Here is a 25,590-nt window from a genome sequence, read left to right on the forward strand (position 1 = left end):
GAATTTGGAAATTGTTCTGTCTAACTCTTTGAAGAATTGGATTGGTATTTTGATGGGGATTGCATTGAATCTGTAGATCGCTTTTGGTAAAATGGCCATTTTTACTATATTAATCCTGCCAATCCGTGAGCATGGGAGATCTTTCCATCTTCTGAGGTCTTCTTCAATTTCTTTCTTCAGAGGCTTGAAGTTCTTATTGTACAGATCTTTTACTTGCTTGGTTAAAGTCACACCGAGGTACTTTATATTATTTGGAACTATTATGAAGGGTGTCGTTTCCCTAATTTCTTTCTTGGCTTGTTTCTCTTTTGTGTAGAGGAAGGCTACTGATTTATTTGAGTTAATTTTATACCCAGCCACTTTGCTGAAGTTGTTTATCAGCTTTAGTAGCTCTCTGGTGGAACTTTTGGGATCACTTAAATCATATCATCTGCAAATAGTGATATTTTGATTTCTTCTTTTCCAATCTGTATCCCCTTGATCTCCTTTTGTTGTCTGATTGCTCTGGTTAGAACTTCAAGAACTATAGTGAATAAGTAGGGAGAGAGTGGGCAGCCTTGTCTATTCCCTGATTTTAGTGGGATTGCTTCAAGTTTCTCTCCATTTAGTTTAATGTTAGCGACTGGTTTGCTTATTTTCATGACATAAATCTGCAGATCTGAAAAGAATAAGCCAAAAGGCTATATAGCCTCGAAGTTAAAAAGAACATGTAAACACGGACTTAGATGCAAGACATCTAAACACAAATGCTCAATGAAGTAGGATGAAATGGATGAAGGAGATGAAATGTGGACATGGCTATTTAAATAGTGAGGTCATAGAACTAAAGTGAAACTGAAGACAAGCTTAGAACTCTTGTTGGTCTCTCTTTGTCACAGTGTCACAATCCCTCTCCACTCCTACTCTAGCAGAAATCTGGAAATTTACATTCTTTGGAGAAAATAGGCACTTTGGACTGGGAAAAATGTTACAGGTGTTATAAGAGGAGCAAAAATAAGGGAAGAAAATGCTAACTGCTAAATTCTAAAAATTATCAAGAAACTTCTTTCATCCCCATCCTCCTGACAAATCAAATGCCCGGTTCAGCTTCACTCCATAAGGCCTCCCTCTCCCCACATCACGAGAGGAGATTACAGCTTTCTTGTAGAATCTGACATGCCTCAAAAGAAATAATGGTGTTAATTAATGAGATTTCCCTAAACAGGCCACCTGTATCATCTTATGATAAAGCTTAAAGTCAATAACCTTACTCATGGCTCAGATTTCAATTATTTGGTTCCTTACTATAAATGATAAGCAGAAAACTAAATAGCAGCTTCTGACTGAAAGCCTCCAACGTGAAAAAGACATAAACAAAGACAAATAAAACTTGAGTTAATCATGAAAGGAGACAAGGTGAAAACCTATCCTAGAAAAATACAGTTTTTATTTCTGCTGGATTAAAAAAAAATCACAACATAAGAAAGTTGTGTAAAAGAAATATTCAGAATGTGACAAAGAAATCTTAGTAACTAAAGACAGTTTCAGAAACTAAATACTCAGCAGATAGGACCTTCATGCTGTTGAGCATGGAGGTACACGCCTATAATCCCGGCTAGGCAGGAAGCTGAAAGAGAAAGATCAGAAATTTGGGCTTAGTCTAGACAACTTTGCTAGACTCTGTACAGTGCTTGCTTATTATACTGAAAACCCTACATTCAATCCTTGGTGGTAGAAGAGAGAAAATGGGAGACAAGATCAATGGAGAAAAGAAAGAGTTTAAGGAAATTTCCCCAATGACAGAACAATGTAAGTCAAGAAAGAGGAGACGGGGAGGGGAAGAAAGAAAAGTTTAAATAAGGATCTCAGAAAGGCTAGGATTTAAACTACAGGGGATATAGAGAGAAGGGACAGAAAAAGCAGAGGGAAGAAATAACTAAAAGTTTTTTTTTCCTGGAATTTAAATACAGGAGCTGGAAAACATAAGGTGTCTACCAAGTATGTGTCATAAGAGATTTAAAAAGACTCAAACCAAGGCTTATTACCCTGCAGTTTCAAACCTGAAAGAAATGGTTCTGTGAGTTTCTTCAAAGTAAGCCATGAAGACAAAGGCAGAAATACAGAGATAGTTAGTAGTCTTACAAAAAGGACCAGAACTCATAGTGGCCTCAATGAGAGCTTTATTTTGTACAGAGTGGACAGAATATGCTGAGAATTAGTATCACTTGGTACTTGTCATTACCGCCATCTTGACTGTCCTTGTGATCTGAAACTGAAGAGAATGAACACACAGCCTGCATGTTCTCTTAGCTAGTCCTGGTTGGCCTGCCATGTGCTGTGAACTTCCTGCTTCCTCTTCTGGCTCCACTGTTTGAATAAGCTAAGGATACGCAGGTCAACTCACAGCTTTCGTGTGCAGTGCTCTGGTTAGTTGGAAAGTCATGTGTCTGCTAGACATCAAAGGCACTGATAAAACAATCAGCCCTCAGCTCTTTGGGCAGCTGTCTGTCTCAGGGTTCTTAGGAGGGACAGAGAACAGGGCAGTAGTGACCTCTGAAGAGGACAATGCACATGGAGTGGGCTCACTGAGACCTGCTGGTACTGCTCTTTTCTTAATTTGAGTTCATGGACTTCAATTTAACCACTACTGCATTCAAGGTCTGCGACATATTTGAATTAACTTGTGCCCTCAGTTGCTCAGTACCCCATGAAACAGAAACTCTGTTCTATCATAATCTCTTCTACAATTCTTCACCATACAAATATATACAGATGTAAACATATAAAAATTACTCATCACTAACATTTACTGAACTATATAAGGTATGGAACTAAATATGTTTTAAATGTTTTCTTTTCATTTATCCTTGTAACTACAGGATAGCTTTTTACTCCCTTGATTTACAGGGAAAATAAATAGAATGAGATTAACTTTTCTAGAATGTCAGTTTGTACATTATAGAAACAGGATTTAAATCTAGTCTGAAAAGCTATAAAATTTGTATTTTTTTCCAATATTGAACAATGGCCAATCTTCTACCATGAATGAAGTCAAGTAGCAGAAGGCAAACCTATTGGAAACAGAGCTAATAAACTGTAAATATGCCCAGAATGTTATCCCAAGAAAACCAAAAACATCCTTCAAAATCAATCAAAATCATTATACTAGCAAATCCCATCATACATATTACTTATAAAACAGGTACAGAAGATATTTTACAGTTCATTAGCCACAACTGCCCCATTCTGTGACCATTAAACAAAGGCCTATCGGGGTTAGATGGTTAAGAGTATACACACAGTTGCAGGCAGTCAGGTGACAGCATGGGCACCATGAAAGGCATAATGGAACAATGTAAAGGTTCCCTCTCTGTTTAGTTCTTGTGCTGTTTTTGACTACTTCAGTTGTGGCATGAAGCAGAAACCGGGAAAGACCAGAGTAGATTAGTTATAACAAGTGGTGCTTACATCACTGTGTATAAGAGTACTTTTCTGAACATTTAGCAAAAAGAAAGCTGAAGGAGGGAGAAAGGAAGAAGGGGGGGGAAACCCTGATTCATAGAACTTTAGCCATTAGAGCCAAATAAAGCAACACATTCACTGGACTGGGGAGATGGACTTTTACCAAGTTCAGTGAAGTTTATGTAAAACTCTAAGCATGACTGAAGTGTTCTTTTACGTACTTTGCATTAAAAATACAAGTTATTTTTGTAGAAGCTCATCTTTAATGAACTAGATGCTTTATACTAGATTGTCTTACAGAATTAAAGACCAAAGAAGGACTTAGTATCTCACTAGGGCAAACAAGCCAGCGTAGAAAAATTATTTTCTATTCATTTTTTTACACAGTAAATTGCTTAACAATTACAGACTACATGAGACATGAATACTAGGTCCTTGAGGTACCTGGATTTGAAACCCAAGAAAACTATAAATATATGCATGTCCAGATCTGACAGTCACACTTCCAGGAATATCTTACAAACACTTTGCAGATGCACAAAAGGGAAAATATATATATAAAGTCACTTGTGGTACTGGTTCTGCTTTAAAAAATAATGGACACAATTCATCCTTTTTAATGAGGTCTGAATAAACATGTACATCTAATATAATGGAATACAGCTGTAAAGAGCCAGAAAGATACCTGAAATAAAACAACTGAAAATAACAATCCAAGGTGCTGGACAATGTACATGTAGGGTGTGTGTGTGTATGTGTGTGTGTGTGTGCGCGCGCGCGCGCGCGCGCATATATGTATGTATATGTATGTATGAGAATATATGTTTTTAATTTTTTTTTTATTAACTTGAATATTTCTTATATACATTTCGAGTGTTATTCCTTTCCCTGTTTCCGGACAAACATCCCCTCCCCCTCCCCTTCCTTATGGGTGTTCCTCCCCACCTCCCCCATTGTCGCCCCCCCCAACAGTCTAGTTCACTGGGGGTTCAGTCTTAGCAGGACCCAGGGCTTCCCCTTCCACTGGTGCTCTTACTAGGATATTCATTGCTACCTATGAGGTCAGAGTCCAGGGTCAGTCCATGTATAGTCTTTAGGTAGTGGCTTAGTCCCTGGAAGCTCTGGTTGGTTGGCATTGTTGTACATATGGGGTCTCGAGCCCCTTCAAGCTCTTCCAGTTCTTTCTCTGATTCCTTCAACGGGGGTCCTATTCTCAGTTCAGTGGTTTGCTGCTGACATTCGCCTCTGTATTTGCTGTATTCTGGCTGTGTCTCTCAGCAGCGATCTACACTTCTGCACTTCTTTGCTTCATCCATCTTGTCTAATTGGGTGGCTGTATATATATGGGCCACATGTAGGGCAGGCTCTGAATGGGTGTTCCTTCAGTCTCTGTTTTAATCTTTGCCTCTCTCTTCCCTGCCAAGGGTATTCTTGTTCCCCTTTTAAAGAAGGAGTGAAGCATTCGCATTTTGATCATCCGTCTTGAGTTTCATTTGTTCTAGGCATCTAGGGTAATTCAGGCATTTGGGCTAATAGCCACTTATCAATGAGTGCATACCATGTATGTCTTTCTGTGATTGGGTTAGCTCACTCAGGATGATATTTTCCAGTTCCAACCATTTGCCTACAAATTTCATAAACTCGTTGTTTTTGATAGCTGAGTAATATTCCATTGTGTAGATGTACCACATTTTCTGTATCCATTCCTCTGTTGAAGGGCATCTGGGTTCTTTTCCAGCTTCTGGCTATTATAAATAAGGCTGCTATGAACATAGTGGAGCATGTGTCTTTTTTTATATGTTGGGGCATCTTTTGGGTATATGCCCAAGAGAGGTATAGCTGGATCCTCAGGCAGTTTAATGTCCAATTTTCTGAGGAACCTCCAGACTGATTTCCAGAATGGTTGTACCAGTCTGCAATCCCACCAACAATGGAGGAGTGTTCCTCTTTCTCCACATCCTCGCCAGCATTTGCTGTCACCTGAGTTTTTGATCTTAGCCATTCTCACTGGTGTGAGGTGAAATCTCAGGGTTGTTTTGATTTGCATTTCCCTGATGACTAAAGATGTTGAACATTTCTTTAGGTGTTTCTCAGCCATTCGCATTCCTCAGCTGTGAATTTTGTTTAGCTCTGAACCCATTTTTTAATAGGTTATTTGTCTCCCCGCGTCTAACTTTTTTGAGTTCTTTGTATATTTTGGATATAAGGCCTCTATCTGTTGTAGGATTGGTAAAGATCTTTTCCCAATCTGTTGGTTGCCGCTTTGTCCTAACCACAGTGTCCTTTGCCTTACAGAAGCTTTGCAGTTTTATGAGATCCCATTTGTTTATTCTTGATCTTAGAGCATAAGCCACTGGTGTTTTGTTCAGGAAATTTTTTCCAGTGCCCATGTGTTCCAGATGCTTCCCTAGTTTTTCTTCTATTAGTTTGAGTGTGTCTGGTTTGATGTGGAGGTCCTTGATCCACTTGGACTTAAGCTTTGTACAGGGTGATAAGCATGGATCGATCTGCATTCTTCTACATGTTGACCTCCAGTTGAACCAGCACCATTTGCTGAAATAGCTATCTTTTTTCCATTGGCTGGATTTGGCTCCTTTGTCAAAAATCAAGTGACCATAGGTGTGTGGGTTCATTTCTGGGTCTTCAATTCTGTTCCATTGGTCTATCTGTCTGTCTCTGTACCAATACCATGCAGTTTTTATCACTATTGCTCTGTAATACTGCTTGAGTTCAGGGATAGTGATTCCCCCTGAAGTCCTTTTTATTGTTGAGGATAGTTTTAGCTATCCTGGGTTTTTTGTTATTCCAGATGAATTTGGAAATTGTTCTGTCTAACTCTTTGAAGAATTGGATTGGTATTTTGATGGGGATTGCATTGAATCTGTAGATCGCTTTTGGTAAAATGGCCATTTTTACTATATTAATCCTGCCAATCCATGAGCATGGGAGATCTTTCCACCTTCTGAGGTCTTCTTCAATTTCTTTCTTCAGTGTCTTGAAGTTCTTATTGTACAGATCTTTTACTTGCTTGGTTAAAGTCACACCGAGGTATTTTATATTATTTGGGTCTATTATGAAGGGTGTCGCTTCCCTAATTTCTTTCTCGCTTGTTTCTTTTGTGTAGAGGAAGGCTACTGATTTATTTGAGTTAATTTTATACCCAGCCACTTTGCTGAAGTTGTTTATCAGCTTTAGTAGTTCTCTGGTGGAACTTTGGGATCACTTAAATATACTATCATATCATCTGCAAATAGTGATATTTTGACTTCTTCTTTTCCGATCTGTATCCCTTGACCTCCTTTTTGTTGTCTGATTGCTCTGGCTAGAACTTCAAGAACTATATTGAATAAGTAGGGAGAGAGGGCAGCCTTGTCTAGTCCCTGATTTTAGTGGGATTGTTTCAAGTTTCTCTCCATTTAGTTTAATGTTAGCCACTGGTTTGCTGTATATGGCTTTTACTATGTTTAGGTATGGACCTTGAATTCCTATTCTTTCCAGGACTTTTATCATGAAGGGGTGTTGAATTTTGTCAAATGCTTTCTCAGCATCTAATGAAATGATCATGTGGTTTTGTTCTTTCAGTTTGTTTATATAATGGATCACGTTGATGGTTTTCCGTATATTAAACCATCCCTGCATACCTGGGATGAAGCCTACTTGATCATGGTGGATGATTGTTTTGATGTGCTCTTGGATTCGGTTTGCCAGAATTTTGTTGAGTATTTTTGCATCAATGTTCATAAGGGAAATTGGTCTGAAGTTCTCTTTCTTTGTTGGGTCTTTGTGTGGTTTAGGTATAAGAGTAATTGTGGCTTCATAGAAGGAATTCGGTAGTGCTCCATCTGTTTCAATTTTGTGGAATAGTTTGGATAATATTGGTATGAGGTCTTCTATGAAGGTCTGATAGAATTCTGCACTAAACCTGTCTGAACCTGAGCTCTTTTTGGTTGGGAGACCTTTAATGACTGCTTCTATTTCTTAGGAGTTATGGGGTTGTTTAACTGGTTTATCTGTTCCTGATTTAACTTCGGTACCTGGTATCTGTCTAGGAAATTGTCCATTTCCTGCAGATTTTCAAGTTTTGTTGAATATAGGCTTTTATAGTAAGATCTGATGATTTTTTGAATTTCCTCTGAATCTGTAGTTATGTCTCCCTTTCATTTCTGATTTTGTTAATTTGGACACACTCTCTGTGTCCTCTCAAGTCTGGCTAAGGGTTTATCTATCTTGTTGATTTTCTCAAAGAACCAACTTTTGGTTCTGTTGATTCTTTCTGTGGTTCTTTTTTGTTTCTACTTGGTTGATTTCAGCTCTGAGTTTGATTATTTCCTGCCTTCTACTCCTCCTGGGTGTATTTGCTTCTTTTTGTTCTAGAGCTTTTAGGTGTGCTGTCAAGCTGCTGACATATGCTCTTTCCTGTTTCTTTCTGCAGGCACTCAGCGCTATGAGTTTTCCTCTTAGCACAGCTTTCATCATGTCCCATAAGTTTGGGTATGTTGTACCTTCATTTTCATTAAATTCTAAAAAGTTTTTAATTTCTTTCTTTATTTCTTCCTTGACCAGGTTATCATTGAGTAGAGCATTGTTCAATTTCCACGTATATGTGGGCATTCTTCCTTATTGTTATTGAAGACCAGCTTTTAGGGCCGTGGGTGGTCCGATAGCACGCATGGGATTATTTCTATCTTTCTGTACCTGTTGAGGCCTGCTTTTTGACCAATTATATGGTCAATTTTGGAGAAAGTACCATGAGGAGCTGAGAAGAAGGTATATCCTTTTGCTTTTAGGGTAGAACGCTCTATAAATATCCGTTAAGTCCATTTGGCTCATGACTTCTCTTAGTCTGTCTACGCCTCTGTTTAATTTCTGTTTCCATGATCTGTCCATTGATGAGAGTGGGTGTTGAAATCTCCTACTATTATTGTGTGAGGTGCAATGTGTGTTTTGAGCTTTAGTAAGGTTTTTTTTTATGTAGGTGCCCTTGTATTTGGGGCATAGATATTTAGGATTGAGAGTTCATCTTGGTGGATTTTTCCTTTGATGAATATAAAGTGTCCTTCCTTATCTTTTTTGATGACTTTTAGTTGGAAATTGATTTTATTTGATATTAGAATGGCTACTCCAGCTTGCTTCTTCAGACCATTTGCTTGGAAAGTTGTTTCCCAGCCTTTCACTCTGAGGTAGTGTCTGTCTTTGTCTCTGAGGTGTGTTTCCTGTAGGCAGCAGAATGCAGGGTCCTCGTTGCGTATCCAGTTTGTTAATCTATGTCTTTTTATTGGGGAGTTGAGGCCATTGATGTTGAGAGATATTAAGGAATAGTGATTATTGCTTCCTGTTATATTCATATTTGGATGTGAGGTTGTGTTTGTGTGCTTTTCTTCTCTTTGTTTTGTTGCCAAGACAATTAGTTTCTTGCCTCTTCTTGGGTATAGCTTGCCTCCTTATGTTGGGCTTTACCATTTATTATCCTTTGTAGTGCTGGATTTGTAGAAAGATATTGTGTAAATTTGGTTTTGTCATGGAATATCTTGGTTTCTCCATCTATGTTAATTGAGAGTTTTGCAGGATACAGTAGCCTGGGCTGGCATTTGTGTTCTCTTAGGGTCTGTATGACATCAGTCCAGGATCTTCTGGCCTTCATAGTTTCTGGCGAGAAGTCTGGTGTGATTCTGATAGGTCTGCCTTTATATGTTACTTGACTTTTTCCCTTACTGCTTTTAATATTCTTTCTTTATTTTGTGTATTTGGTGTTTTGACTATTATGTGACGGGAGGTGTTTCTTTTCTGGTCCAATCTATTTGGAGTTCTGTAGGCTTCTTGTATGCCTATGGGTATCTCTTTTTTTAGGTTAGGGAAGTTTTCTTCTATGATTTTGTTGAAGATATTTACTGGTCCTTTGAGCTGGGAGTCTTCACTCTCTTCTATACCTATTATCCTTAGGTTTGATCTTCTCATTGAGTCCTGGATTTCCTGTATGTTTTGGACCAGTAGCTTTTTCTGCTTTACATTATCTTTGACAGTTGAGTCAATGATTTCTATGGAATCTTCTGCTCCTGAGATTCTCTCTTCCATCTCTTGTATTCTGTTGGTGAAGCTTGTATCTACAGCTCCTTGTCTCTTCTTTTGGTTTTCTATATCCAGGGTTATTTCCATGTGTTCTTTCTTGATTGCTTCTATTTCCATTTTTAATTCCTTCAACTGTTTGATTGTGTTTTCCTGGAATTCTTTCAGGGATTTTTTATGATTCCTCTCTGTAAGCTTCTTTACTTGTTCTCTAAGGGAGTTCTTCACGTCTTTCTTGAAGTCCTCCAGCATCATGATCAAATATGATTTTGAAACTAGATCTTGCTTTTCTGGTGTGTTTGGATATTCCATGTTTGTTTTGGTGGGAGAATTGGGCTCCGATGATGCCATGTAGTCTTGGTTTCTGTTGCTTGTGTTCCTGTGCTTGCCTCTCGCCATCAGATTATCTCTAGTGTTACTTTGTTCTGCTAATTCTGACAGTGGCTAGACTGTCCTACAAGCCTGTGTGTCAGGAGTGCTGTAGACCTGTTTTACTGTTTTCTTTCAGCCAGTTATGGGGACAGAGTGTTCTGCTTTCGTGTGTGTAGTTTTGCCCCTCTACAGGTCTTCAGCTGTTCCTGTGGGCCTGTGTCTTGAGTTCACCAGGCAGGTCACTCGCAGCCGAAAAGTTGGTCTTACCTGTGGTCCCGAGGCTCAAGTTCGCCAGGTGCTGCCCACGGGCTCTCTTGTGGCAGCAACCGGGAAGATCTGCGCCGCCTTCCGGGAGCCTCCAGGCACCAGGGTTCCAGATGGCCTCCGTGTTTTTCCTCTGAATCAGTAATGTGTGCAGAGAGCAGTCTCTTCTGGTTTTGCAGGCGTGTCTGCCTCTCTGAAGGTTTAGCTCTCCCTCCCACGGGATTTGGGTGCAGAGAACTGTTTATCCGGTCTGTTTCCTTCAGGTTCCGGCGGTGTTTCAGGCAGGGGTCCTGCCGCTCCTGGGCCCTCTCCCACGGGAGCCCAGAGGCCTTATACAGTTTCCTCTTGGGCCAGGGATGTGGGCAGGGGTGGGCAGTGTTGGTGGCCTCTTCCGCTCTGCAGCCTCAGGAGTGCCCACCTGACCAGGCGGTGAGGTCTCTCTCCCACGGGTTTTGGGAGCAGAGAGCTGCTGCGGGCCGGGATCCTCGGGTGTGGGACTTCCGGTAAACACAGGACGTGCCCGGTCCTAGAGGAATTCTGCCTCCGTGTGTCCCGAGATCACCAGGCCGCTTTCTTGCAGCAGAAAATTTGGTCTTACCTGTGGTCCCGAGGCTCAAGTTCGCTCGTGGGGTGCTGCCCATGGGCTCTCTGCGGTGGCAGCAACCGGGAAGATCTGCGCCGCCTCTTCCGGGAGCCTCCGTGCACCAGGGTTCCAGATGCCCTCCGGTGTTTTCCTCTGGAATCAGCAATGTGTGCAGAGAGCAGTCTCTTCTGGTTTCGCAGGCGTGTCTGCCTCTCTGAAGGTTTAGCTCTCCCTCCCACGGGATTTGGGTGCAGAGAACTGTTTATCCGGTCTGTTTCCTTCAGGTTCCGGCGGTGTCTCAGGCAGAGCTCCTGCCTCTCCTGGGCCCTCTCCCACGGGAGCCCAGAGGCCTTATACAGTTTCCTCTTGGGCCAGGGATGTGGGCAGGGGTGGGCAGTGTTGGTGGTCTCTTCCGCTCTGCAGCCTCAGGAGTGCCCACCTGACCAGGCGGTGAGGTCTCTCTCCCACGGGTTTTGGGAGCAGAGAGCTGCTGCGGGCCGGGATCCGCGGGTCTATGTTTTTAATTTTTAAAAATACATTATTTATTTAATGTATGTGAGTACACTGTAGTTGTCTTCAGACACACCAGATGAGGGCATCAGATCCCATTACAGATGGTTGTGAGCCCCCACGTGGTTGGTGGGATTTGAACTCAGGGCCTCTGGAAGCAGTCAGTGCTCTTAACTGCTGAGCCATCTCTCCGGCCTGAAAATATATATGTTTATATCTACACAATAGAATACAGGAGATAGAAGAAAACATGTGATAGTGACATGTATGAAGCTACTTATTTTTATACCTGTTTTTTTCTAAAGGCTGGAGCAATTCTATTAGTGTTTAAAAGAAAAGCCCTAGACAGGCAAACTATAAATCTCAGCAGCTGTTCAAAGGCAGAGAGCAGAGAAGGAAAGAAAAAAAGCTGTGCTATTTGAGTTCAGCTGGCAGGAAGGTCAGCTGCATGGTGGTAGGCAGCCATGTGGCTGGGAGGGAAGGTTTAGCGCTGGGGAAGCCAATGAGTTAGGAGAGCATGCTTAGAAAAGAGAATGAATAAAAGAGAAAACTGTGTTTCCCCAAGTAGTTCAGAAAAGCAGACATATTTCTGAAGCTGTATGTCTGTGTGTTAAGAGCCTGCGGGCTGTAGGATGGAGAAGCACACTAACTCACTGAATGGATAATTATTCTACCATCTCTTCAGGGTGGCCTAAGGTGAGCCCACTTTTGAAGCACATAAATGTGCTATTCAAATGGTTAACTGGAATATAAAACTCTGATCAATAGCCTTTCCTCTCTCTAAAATAAACATTTTAGGAGCAGACAGTAGTAAAAAAGATAAGTAAACTAATGCAGGGAAATATTTTTTCAGACACACTTTGCTCCAGGAATAGTTAAGGAAATAATGAAGGCACTTGTTCTGCTGTAGGAGAAGACCTTAGAGATTTAGTCCAGTACCAGTCCATTTTCAAGGAAACCTGAAGTTCAGGGTTATTTGAGGCCTTGGAGATACTCCCAAGGTAAAAATCCTAAGGTGGCAAGGCCTTTGCTCTCCCCAGACAGATAGCCCTATACCAGGTTTCCTTTAACCACTTATTTCTGTCTGCCCTTCACACTGATCTTAAATGGAAACTGTACTCCTTTACCTGCAGATACATCACAGGACTTTCATGCAGACCTAACCACTGAGTTGAGACAACCTTCCTTCCCTTGGGCTATTTTAGAGTGACAAAGATGCATTCCTCAATCGAGAACTGCAGAGTTTATGCCACACCAAGGCTCTGTTAAGAATAAACTCATGATATTAGCTGAGCTTGGAATTAAACACTGGCTTATAGGTAAAATGGGAGTTCATATCCACTCTTTCCTGAATTACCAACAAAACAGAGAAATTTCAAAAGGCTTGAGAAAGAACTGCTTTGCCTCTTTTAAAGGTGTTTTGTAAAGTTTTTTTTTTTTAAAAAAATGTTTTAGGCAAGTTTAAAAGGGGGAAAGAAAAATACAAAAAGAGAAAGGAAGAAAGGAAGGAATGAAGAAAGAAAAAGGAAGGAAGGAAGGAAAGAAAGCTGTGTTACCTACACAATTCCACTTTTACTTATCTTCTAGGCCTTTTTTTTTTCTTCGAAGATGCTGCATCATCCCTAGCAGCTGTTATAGTAGGTAAAACGCCTACACTTCTCAGCTTTTTCAAAGGACAGCCAATTTGACAGGCTTACCTAGACATGTGATCTACAGGGAAGAATGGATCCCTCAACTGTTAGGGAACTCACACTGGGGTAAGCCACACTGGGCTTCCACAGTCTCTCTAACACCACTTGGAGATCAGAGGGGAAATAAGCTGTTAAGAGATTGCCTGGCCATAGGTCCTGCTACCAGAAAAGGAAGAAAATTATAATAATTGCTAAGAATTTTAAACTTCTGAAGAAATAATCTTAATTGACAAGTGAGAAAGTCTTCTCAAAAAAAAAAAAAAACCAAGGAATTATATGCACGCCTACATAAAGACTCAGTCTAATTCCCATTCAATACGAGTTCTTTCTGTAGCACCTGTGATATGAGAGCACACTAGAACTAAGGTGGTACCCAGACAGAACAGTCAGCCGTCTAGACAGGAGTTCTATTAAGGTAAAGAAGTCTGCTGAACTGTTCATGTAGAGTGATGTGAGCAAACACTCCAAGTTGAGTGAGTTTGGTGCTAAGTTCAGATTCCACAAAACTGGTTCTTAGGAGAGAAAAACAGGCAAGAGGTGGGAGTTTAGCTAGTTGGAACATATTTAAAGTCAACAATTCTACTTGAAAACCTATAGACTGACAAGCCAAGTTCACAAATTGAAGTATCTGTACAGGTAAGAAAGCAAAGGACAGGTATGCACATGGTACAGATACACATTCATGCAAAACACCAATACATAAAATGAACAACCATAAGATAAAATAAAAAAAAGAAAAGATTAGGTTTAAATTGAGAATGGAGGGGGTTGGGGATTTAGCTCAGCGGTAGAGCGCTTGCCTAGGGAACGCAAGGCCCTGGGTTCGGTCCCCAGCTTGGGGGGGGGGGAGAATGGAATCAAAGGCCACACCTAAACAAAAAGCTGAAACAAAGGTTACTGCTGTCTACCACATTCTGACTTCCTGTCATACTCAAGTTTATAGTTCTCTGTTGTGCTTGTGTCCCTGTATCTCCTTAAATGTTTCAGGTGTAAACCAGGAACTTGTAGATGTGACCTTAAAATGGATGGACTATCTAGGTAGACAGAATCCAATCATACAAATCTCTTACAAGTGGATCTTACACTGGTTGCAAAAGGCAGAGCTGAAGAGACTGGAATCAACCATAGAATTCAAGAAGGCTAACAAGCCAAAGGGCCCAAGTGAGGATGCCTCAATCCCACTTGGGAGGGAGAAGACAGCAATCATGGGGGGCAGAGGGAGGGAGGGACCTGGATGGGAGAGGGGACAGGAAGGGGAAAAGGGGAACATATCAGGTATTTGGGGGTGAAGTAGTGAAACCCTGAGGGCCAGCAGAAAGAATGGAAACAGGCAACCTTGGGAGGTAGGAAGTGGAGAAGACCCTTTAGAAAGTACCAGAGATCTGGGAGGTGAGAGATGCTCGGGACTCAAAGGGAGGGACCTTAGATGAAATGCCCAACAGTGAGAGAAGGAACTTGCAGAGTCCATCTCTAATAGAAAGACAGGGCATGGAGCGGAGGGATGGGGCTGCCATCCCACAGTCAAAAACTCTGACCCAGAACTGTTCCTGTCTGAAAGAACTACAGGGACAAAAAAATTGGAGAAGAGACTGAGGGAAATGAGGTCCAGTGACTGGCCCAGCCCAACTTCGGATCCATCTCAAGGGGAGGCCTCAAGGCCTGACACTATTACTGATGCTATGGTGTGCTTACAAATAGGAGTCTAGCATCACTGTCCTCAGAGAGGCTCAACCAACCAATGGACTGAAGTCAGGGACCCCTGCATTTGAATTAGGGAAAGGCTAGAAAAGCTGAACAGGGGAAGAGGGGAGAATATAGGAAGACCAGCAGTCTCAACTGACCTGGATCCCCGAGATCTCTCAGACACTGAACCACCAACCAGGCAGTATACACCAGCTGATATGAGGCCTCCAACACATACACAGCAGGGAACTGCCTGGTCTGGCCTCAGTAAGGGAAGAAGCACCTAACCCTCGAGAGACTTGAGGCTGCAGGGAGTGGGAAGGCCTGGTAAGGTAGATGGGTGGGGACATCCTCTTAGAGATTGGGATTGGGGTGGGGATTCCAGAAAAGGACCCTATTGTTGGCCTTGAAAGAACAGCTTTGATATTATTGAGAACCAGTAAGAAGGAATGTGGGAAGGAACTGTGTATGTCTACATGACAGTCAGGAAAGGTGATGGCACATCAATCTTACAAAAACCAATTTTGCCAACAATCTGATGGAGGTTAGAAAAAAATATTTGTGCAGATTCCAGCTCAACCAACATCTTGATTTCAACCTTGAAGGGGTTCTAAGTATAGAGACTAGCAACATCCATCCAGACTTTTGACCTAAAGAGCTGTGAGTGAATACCTGAGTGCTGTTTTAAACCTATATGACAGTTCATTGTGCAGCAATAGAAAATATGAGATTTTAACTATTGTGAGGGTACAATGAGATAGCCTTTCTAAATTATATAAATAAGTGTTATTATCCAGCTGATATGTCTAAACAGAAATCATTATATATAACTCATCTCCTAATATTAGGCTAATTTTCTTTATTTCTCTATTTCTATAAAGCTACCACAATGTATCTTTCTTTTGCTGTGTTGTGGAACTATGACATATATAGAATGGAACATACATATGAGGGTGTAGGTGTAAATAAATCAAAGGAAGAAAGACATTATTGAAGGTAGAGGTCCAGAAATAAAGTTCTGCAGATCTAACCTCTAAAACGGTACAGTAGGTCTAATACTATTGCCGAAAAGAAAACTTTTGTAAGACTAATTTCTCATGTAAGCTGTTTGACTAGAGCATGAGGGCATTTCAAATGTCAAAGATTTGTTTTGTGTTTCCATAGGGAAAATTATCGTGAAGAAATGTAAGCAGCTTTATATTTGCTACATTAAAATAAGCTATATAAAGAAACACTAAGTATTTACATAGCTTATTTCTCTCTTTTGTAATAAACTTATTCAAAAATGCTAAATAATTGAAATACATTTGAAGCAGTTTAATACCATAATATTCTTTCAGCCAAGACACAGACATTACCATTCCTGATGTTAGGGAGAGCAAGATGGGTAGGCGAGCTTCTATTTTCAGTGGCTTCTTTCTTCTGGGTAACACTTGAAACGAAGCTGCTGAAAGTGGAAATCTGGCCCTTGGATCCTCTGTCCAAGCCCTAAAAAACATAGCGTCTTAAAAGTTTAGATTTTATGACAGAAAGATGATAAAACTATTATATATGCAACTGACTAAATTATCTTAAGCATAAAAGAGCCACAGTAATCATCTGACGACTTACATACTGGTAAGGTTTGCAAAGAGGATGACAGCAATGTACCTACTTTATAGTTATTATGAGGTTTAACAAAGTCTACTCATAAAATATTAACAACCACTTTTTGTACATAGTATGTAGTCCACCAATGTTAACCACTTTAATTAGATATTTAGATATTTCTTTTATCACTAAAACTATAAACTTAAATAATTTATGAGTTATAAGTTGATTTGTTAAAGTCTTTACAGTGATGTGATTCGACTTTAAAAATTCATATAAAATGATAAATCATTTAGTCTGATTTTTTTTCCAAAGCATTATAATTATAGGTATACCAGGATTTAAAAAAGTGCTAACCATACAGGGATCCTTAGGTATAGACCATAGAACATGCTAAAGAAGAAACTGCCCATTAACATATTTTCCACCTCAACACCAAAAATTCCTAAATGATTTAATTAATTTATATTTTGTAAAAAAAATATAAATTATAAAAAAATAAAAATTAAGCTGCAGTCCTGACTTTAGGCCTTTTCTTAGTTCTTAGATTTTTCTGAACTGATGTTCCGGATCTTTTTTTTTTCTTTTTTTTCTTTTTTTTTTTTCCGGAGCTGGGGACCGAACCCAGGGCCTTGCGGTTGCTAGGCAAGCGCTCTACCACTGAGCTAAATCCCCAACCTGATGTTCCAGATCTTAAGACAAGGCTTCTCTATACCCTTGCTGGGCCAGAACTTGTTCTATAGCTTAGCGTGGCACTGAACACCTGTCTCAGTCTCTGCAATGCTGAGATCACAGATCTACAGCACCATACCCTACTTTACACGCCCATGTAGATGTGTGCTGTGCTGCACATGTGGATGTCAGAAGGCTACCTCAAGGAATATGCACTCTCCTTCTGCCATGTGGATCCTATGACTGAACGCAGGTCAGCAGTCTCAGAGGCAAACACCTTTACCCACTGAGGCATCTTTCCAGTCTAACATCTACTTTTTAATCTAAAGACAGTTTCACGGTAAACGAGGAGGTTCTTTTTCATTTCTTTATTTACTCACCAGATTGATTCCATTTACTCTTTTAGAACCAATTCACCCATAATATAGCAGATATATTTTTGCTCACCAAATATTCATGGGTTCTCTCCAAATTCCCTTCCTCTTTATAGAATCATCTGATTAACTCTGATAGGCTAGAAGTAGAAATCACCTCTATCAGAACTGATGATCCATTTAAGATTGGTGGGGAAAATCCAGCTCCTGCTGTTTTCCAGCACTATAACAATGACAGATGCTAAGAGCTGAGGTTCTGGATTGTTCATGAGCTTAGGTCTAAGCAGAACCACTTCTGACCCACAGGCTAGATGTAATAACAATAGTAAAAACCCTTTAGAGCTTTTTAAACACTGAAACTGGGCTGTGTAACTGAAACCACAGCTCATAACGACTCTGTTCCTTCTGTGTTTTATTTTTCTATGAAGCCAATCACTCTTGTTAAATCTTACAATGTATTTCAACTACTCCAGAGAAAGTAACTATCCTCATATTGGTCTATTACGCTGGACTTGAGTCCTTATTCATCACAGGGCTTGACATAACTTATGTCCAGGCCCTGAATCTAATTGTGCTTTCCTTTTTAAAAGGTTATTAGTATTGGAGCGTGAAAGATGGCTCAGGAGTTAAAAGCACTGACTGCTCTTCCAGAGGTCCTGAGTTCAATTCCTAGCAACCACATGGTGGCTCACAACCAATGGAATCTGATGCCCTCTTCTGATGTCTGAAGATAGCTACAGTGTACTCGTTAAGTATAAAATAAATTAAAAAAGTTATTAGTATTAAAAGAGCTCAAAGAAAATGAGTTTTAGATACTGTATTTAGAAGTGTCTGGATTTAAGTGACCTTTGGAAATCAGTTAATTCCTATTTCACAGGTAAAGACAGTGGAGTCACCTGAGAGTCACAAAAGTCAGCAGCTAAGAAGTAAAAGAAAGGTGATAGCTGGGCTGAGAAGATGGCTCAGTCATACAGTAGACTTAAATTTGATTCTCAGAACCCACATTTTAAAAAGCCAGGCATGGTAGTACATGCTTTTAATCCTAGCATTGAAGGAGTATTCACAGGCAGGTCTCTGTAATTTGCTAGCCAGACTCTAGGTCAGTTGAGAGAGACCATGCCTGAAAAACACAAAGGGGGAAAGTGTTTGTAGAAAGTGCCTCAAAAGTTGTCCACTGACTTCCACTGCATGTGTATACACGTACACACCTGTACACATGTGTACCTGAACACACAAAAATATGCCCGGACATGCACATAGGCTTCACCTAAATGAAATGAGACAGTGAGAATCTGAACTTGTGGACATACCTCCACAAGTACATAGATGCAATTTTCTTATGTGTAATATCTCTGGCTGCTCACTGACTTTGCTATTGTTACTTGTTTTTATAGCTCAGCTCAGTGAATCCCAAGTTTATATTTCTAAGTTAGATTTAGTGGTGACAACACTGTCTATAAAAGTTCAAGGTATCTAGGCTGACAAGATGCCTCAGTTGGTAAAGTGCTTGATGCATAAGCATGAGGACCAGAGTTTGAACCCAGACACCCAGGTAATTGGCCAGTCTATCTAAGTGCTGAAGAGAGGCCTTTTCTTAAAAAGAACATGGAGAACAAATGAGGAAGTGTGGCAGGAATGGTAGGGCCGCTTCTACACACATGGACACAGACATATAAACATCTACACATACACACAAAAGTTGAATATATCCTTACCTTGTCTTAATAAAAACAAAGCCTCCAGGAACACTGTTTAGTTCATTTGTAAGATTTTGAAATATAATAATTTAGTTAATTGCTATGTAACTGCTAAAGTGAGAAACATAGTGTTAGGGGTTAAATCAACACAATTTCAAGAAATGAAACCTAAACTGATAGAATTGAAACAGTGACTAAAAGATGGTAGTCTGGCTAACCAAGAACAAAATGGCAAGCACTATTTCCAGTCTAAGTCTGACACACAGTGAGGATGAAGAAACTGTCCAATTAAGTTATACAAGAAATGGGACAATGGATAAAGCTTCAAATTTCAAAAGATATTTTGGCACCTCAAAGTCGGAGGGCTTACTGGAAGGACATCTTAGGATGATTTACACATACATACAGTTTATGAGTAACTAGACAAGGAGCCAAGGCTCAGTAACAAACATGTTTTACACGATAAAGTGACTGGTATTTTCTAATGGGGCTTTGTATAGAGCAAGGAACAATACTATATGTGAGATACCATAGGAGGTAAAGAATAAGTGATGAAAGAGAAAAATTCCAGAAGAAAGCAATGTGTTACAAAACGAGTGGGAGGGTTGGAGACATGGTTCAGTAGTTAAGAGCACTGATTGCTCTTCCAAAGAACCAGTATTGATTCCCAGCACCCATGGACGGCTTATAACCATCTGTAACTTCAGTTTCAAGGGATCTGACACCTTCTTCTGGCCTCCAAGGATGGTGCACAGACATTCATGACTGCATAAAACCTATACACATAAGATAATTTAAAGCAAAAAGAAAACTAAGGGATTCAAGAATGTGAAACAATAGAGTGTGTGTCTATCCCAATGATTAACTACAATATCTACAAACAGATTCAGTGGAATGGAATGGCAGAAATCATACAAATGAACTGACAAATAGGAAGCTGTAGCATAAATGCAATGAAAAGGACAAGAATCTTGGCTAACATCGTAGGAGTGAGGGGTAGGGGGCAGTGGAGACTGAAAGGTTAAAGAACATTACAACTTCTTAAACTTATGACTATCACTGGATTGCAGGGTTTTCAGTAGTCTTATCTGGAGTTCTACAGTTGAATACTAGAGATGAAGTCTTGGAATACAGCCAGCCTGCAAACAGTGGGCTGTATGTGTTGAAGAACAGACAGGAGGAGGATACTCAACCAGCTGTTACAGACTGAAGCACAAAGAATCGGGTGTTGGAGGGGGCAGGGAATTGAACTTCAACAACTCATTGAGAGAAAACTATACTCAAAACATTTCCACCTAGTACACTAATAGAATTCATTCTTCAGGCAGACACTGCCCATGAATTTATTAGAAAGTTCACTATTTCAAGCACCAGCAAAGTTTTATGTAGTAAGTACAATAAATTTTATTTTGCTAATACCTAACAAGGGCCTCCATAGTTTTCTGCCCATATGAATATGTGGGAAATATGTAAGATTATAATATTAAATAATCTTAGAAAGTTAAATACACAAATATTTAGAATACCTGTTCCACTCGTATTAACATATAATCATATATTTTCAACCTTATTTTCTTTGAATATTTGAATAACCACTTTCAAAATTCACTGATGAACAGTATCTGAGTCAAATTTCTAGTTTCTTAAATCATATTTCTCCTATATATGCCAAATAAGGAGTATTCAGTTTTCACTGATCAACATTAAGTGCCAATTTCTGTTGTATACAAAATTTTAGTACAATTATTCTCCATCCTCCAAAAACTGCCTTAGAAGATAGACATTTCTGTTTACACTCTAACACAATACTTGATAAAGCTATAATTGACCCTGTTCCATCACACAATGCTGTAATATGGTAATATCTGCCCTCTATCTTACAGTCTCTGAAATAAAATATTTTAAATTGAATTTCTGGAAGTCTATAAAATCCAACCTTCAGCCTCAAGGAATCAGGGTAGACTACCTATACCTATGATGGGTATAAAAACTACTTTTACAGAAGAGTAAATGATTTCCTGAGATATTCAGTTAAGGCTATTATGGCAAATGAGTAGTGTCTTTATGTTTTAAATTAAAATAAGCAATCCTTAAGATATCTTGCTTTGTCAATCTCTAAAATAAACTCTCCTAATTATAATCAGAATCATATGAGACCTAAGACCTCAAGTATATTTAGAGTCTATAAAAGAACTATTTCAGGTCTTGAAACCAGGCAAAGATATGTTCTCTCTTTACGTTCTTTCCCCGCAGCTAAGATGTTAGATCCAAAGTACTAATTTTACAACCTTCCTTTAAAATGTGGAGTCAGCTGCTCTTAAGTGGTAAACAGCTAAATAGCACCAGCACCAAGTAGAATTTTAGTATGAACCATATCTTTTAAAGGATAATAAGAAATAAAGATAACATTCTTTGAAATAATTTTTATTATTGCTAAATTGACACAAGGCTCACTGAAAATAGTTCACTTTTTTCTTAACAAGACTCTAAGCCCAAAATAACATTATTTTCCACTATAAAGGTCACAAAGCAATTAATCTAGAGACAACTGATAACTGACCCCCATAGGCATAGAGCTTCAGTGGTCCCTGGCCATCAGGAAGTAAGGTGGCCTCTGAGATTTATTCATTGCCTAAACACACACACACACACTCTCTGAAGCTGCAGCAAAATACTTTTAGGCTTTCTGTTTGTGCATGTGTCTATGCATAGGTATGAGCACATTTGTGCAGGTATACAAAGGCAAGAAGAGAGCATCAGATCCTCTGGAGCTGCACTCATAGGTAGTTGTGAGTCATTTGACATGGATGCTGGGAAATGAATTTCAGTGCTCTGGAAGAGCAATAAGTGCTCTTAACCACTGAGCTGTCTCTCTAGATCCAAAGTACTTTTAGAAAAAGGTCAAGGGTTGGGGATTTAGCTCAGCGGTAGAGAACTTGCCTAGCAAATGCAAGGCCCTGGGTTCGGTCCCCAGCTCCGAAAAAAAAAAGAACAAGAAAAAAAAAAAAAAAGAAAGAAAGAAAAAGGTCACAATTCTACAACCAATTATTAAGAATCATGTTGCTCTTTAATAAAAACGTATGAATTAACACCAAGTTGATTTTTTTGTACCTCTTATAACAACATCAAGAATGATTTTTCAATTCAGCCTAATTAGTAAAATTTCATATTTATATTTTATATTTAAAGCATATGCTCAACTATATTCATTCCAGTCTGTGATCCCCACAGCTGCCCTCCTGGTGCTGGGGGTGGAACATGACTTTGTGCATGCTAGGAAAGTGCTCTACCACTGGGCTACACCCCCAGCACAAATATATTCATCCTAAACAATATTTTGACTATGTCACACTGATCTCTCTTAATGTTGAGATATCAACTTAAAAACAACTAGTTATCTAGACAAGGCTCACCGTAAAACATTTATCCAGGGCTAGAGAGTTGGCTCATGGTTAAAAGGAACTTGTTGTTCTTATAAAAGACCCAGGTTCAATTCCTACCACCACGTGGAGGCTCACCACCCCCTCAGGCAAGCATAAAAATGGTGTACAAATGCAGACACAGAAGATAATAAAAAGACACAAAAATATTTTAAAACAAAAATTTTATCCATACATACAACTGTAATGCTAGAAAAAAGTAGGTGAAAAACATAAACCAAAGCTTCCCAGAGCCTCTCTGCGCCACCTACTTCCTCATTCATCCACTGTTGATCTTTTTCTTCTCAACTCTAAAAATGAGCAAGTTAATTTTAAAATGCAACACAGAAATTGCTAATTTTGATAACACGAAACTATATCTCCTATGAAGCTCTTCTTCTTCTTTAAATAGAAATTCATATGAATTCTTACATTGAGGAGTTCAGAGTGCAAGGCATCCCTTAATTTAATTCTGTGTGGACTGGAAAGGGATGGATGGGTAAAGGCAACAGATACAGAGCTTGAGACTTGATACAGAGGGCTGCTAAGAAAAGTACCAAAATAATAGGAACGGCAAGGGCTGGCTGACTTATACTTTCTCTCTACAGATGTAGCTTTTTCATGTGTATTATTTTAAATTTCATATCTATTACATGAGTAGGTATTACTATTGTTTTCCTCATTTTATAGACAGTTAAAAATAGCAATGTGGTCTCACAATTGACATTTTGGGGGCATTTTCTAGTTCACAATTTATAAGCATGTTTTTCTCCAATTGTTAAATATACTCAAATTATTTGTGTCCCAAATCCTGAATTAAACAGGAATGGGAAAATGAACAGATGTGCATTCTGGCCTTGCAGCCAAAAAAAAAAAAAAAAAAAAAGTTGAGAGACTTTATGATCCACTCATAATTAGATATCCAGAATATGTATTTATATAGCTACCAGCCTTCTTTTCTTAACTGAAAACTCTTTAAGTACTATTTTAATCTCTTTTTTTTTTTTTTTTTTTTTTTTTCGAGCTGGGACCGAACCCAGGGCCTTGTGCTTTTCCTAGGCAAGCGCTCTACCACTGAGCTAAATCCCCAACCCCTCATTTTAATCTCTTTTAAGAGGTTATTTTACTTTATCAGATGCTTTGTTTTATATAGAATTTAACTACATATTCATAACATTAAAACCAAATAATCATATATTCTAGAATATTTACTTGACATAATATTCCTACCTTTGGAAAAAAATTGAACTAATATGGTGCTGGGCCACATCCTCTTTCCAAATTGGGATTACTGCTTTAGGTGGAGGTTCTTTGTACCACACCTTGCCACCAGAGAGGGACATAGAGAGCTCAGAATAGAGGAAAGAACATAGATTTTAAAACAACCTTTGTACCTCAGTATCATTTTACCCTTTGGTAATATACAAGAATCTGACTCAAACATCTGTTCCAGAAAATGGGAAAAAAATCTATACAATGGGTTGTTGTGTTTGTTGATTATATTAACTGACAAATGACACATGACACATGAAAAATGCATAGTGCAGAATATGTACTCAACACTCATGTTATATGTATATGATTTTTTTAGGAGGAGAGACAAACAGACTAACTGACTGACAAACTGACTCATTATGTAGTCCCAACTGTCCTACAGCTCAAGAGATGAAGATTTCGCTAAAGTGCTAGGTTGAAAGCATGGACCACTAAAAAAAAAACTTTAGTTTATTAAATTATATAAGATACATTCACCATCATTTTTTTATTCTCTCCCTACATCACCTCATTTAGAATATAATAGACAAAAGGCACAAGAGGTTACACATGTAAGATTGTTCAAAATGCTAAGCTGTACAGAGTTTAGGGAAACACACACACACACACACACACACACACACACACACTTTTTTAAAAAATGCTACTGGCTGGACTTTAAAAAAAAAATGCCTCTTTCTCCTCCTCTTTTACCTTCTCCTCCTCTTCCTTTTTCTGCCTTCTCCTTTCCATTCTCCTCCTCTTCCTCTCCCTCCTCCTCCTCTTCTTCTTCCTGAGAAACCTTCTCTGGAACTAAGTCTTTTTTCCCCTGTATTAATCCTTCTATCTTTCATTCCTGTCACCTAGGTTCCATACTGTGTGGCTCTTCTATCCCGTACAGTTTATCCTGTGCTCAACACTCCAATGGATGTGCTCATCATCTCAAGCATGAACCACAAACCTCCTTCCTTCACTTTCTTCCTCCTACTTCCTCTAGTTTAACTACACACTAGCAGCAATTTTGTTATGTTGTTCTTTTATTCAAGGAATTCCAAAGATTTCCCATTAACCACAGGGTAAAATATCCAACCTTCTCCAGCCCCCATGCATCCTTACATACCTCCCACAAGTCCCCAGCATGTTTCCATTGGGCTTGTTTTATTGTTCCCTAGTTTATTTTTCCCTTTAAGGCCTCTCAAGTTATTTTCCCCACTGTTTACATATTTTATTTTGCTCATTCAGATTCTATCATTCCTTCAACTTTACTTCAAGACCTTTCTTCACAGTTCTGCGCACACTCATCATCTCCATATTACAAAACTGTTTCTGTAGCTTATTGTGGTTTTATTTATTTATTTATTTATTTATTTATTTATTTATTTTTTATTTTTGGAGTTCCAGTGGGCTTTTTATTGAGATCAATTAACAAAAAGAAATAAGATTTTACCAACTATCTTTTCTGAATCGTGTATAAACTCTATAAAGACTCAGGTCCATAGACATGTACATACAACTACACAACCCCCTGAACATTTGCCAATTAAACAGAAAGCCAATTTCCCATTTCCCCTAATGTTTTCAAATTTTTAAGTACCCTCTGTTTAAAGTGGAACTGGTCCTGTGTAACTAGAGACATTACAATTATTGTGGCTTTTACATACTGATTTGTTCTTTATCCATCAGCCCTGAATCACCCAAGTTAGGATAGTCTAGTTAAGCCTTGTCTGTATTTTCTACCCAAGTGAGTACAAAGCTAAGTATGACATATGTTCAGAAACTGGTAGTTCCATCTTGGTCCAGAGGTTCCAGCAAGCCCATTTACACACAACACAAATTGTCATTCTTGTCCTCTGCATACACCTTAAGAGTTTTCCCTTAAACTCTTCTACCTACTTGACACAGTTCCTAACCTTCTATTTGTGGGCAAACTTCCCTTTGAATTCTAAACTAGGCATGGAGATGTATCTCAGTGGTAGA

At 39.2% G+C, this 25,590-nt stretch overlaps 1 protein-coding gene across 4 annotated transcripts in view; it reads right to left on the bottom strand.

Annotated features, from left to right (window-relative positions):
- Positions 1-25,590, bottom strand: part of Hectd2 (HECT domain E3 ubiquitin protein ligase 2) — a 77,075-nt gene that overhangs the window by 46,422 nt on the left and 5,063 nt on the right. For all 4 annotated transcript variants that reach the window (XM_032891878.1, XM_032891877.1, XM_032891876.1 and 1 more), the window contains exon 2: positions 15,966-16,095. Coding sequence is in view for 3 of the 4 variants with exons in the window: in XM_032891877.1 (XP_032747768.1) it covers positions 15,966-16,095 (130 nt within the window). In the remaining variant the exon portion in view is untranslated. The remainder of the gene's footprint in view (positions 1-15,965; positions 16,096-25,590) is intronic.

The sequence above is a fragment of the Rattus rattus genome, chromosome 2 (genome assembly GCF_011064425.1).
Source record: "Rattus rattus isolate New Zealand chromosome 2, Rrattus_CSIRO_v1, whole genome shotgun sequence".
Taxonomy (NCBI): domain Eukaryota; kingdom Metazoa; phylum Chordata; class Mammalia; order Rodentia; family Muridae; genus Rattus; species Rattus rattus.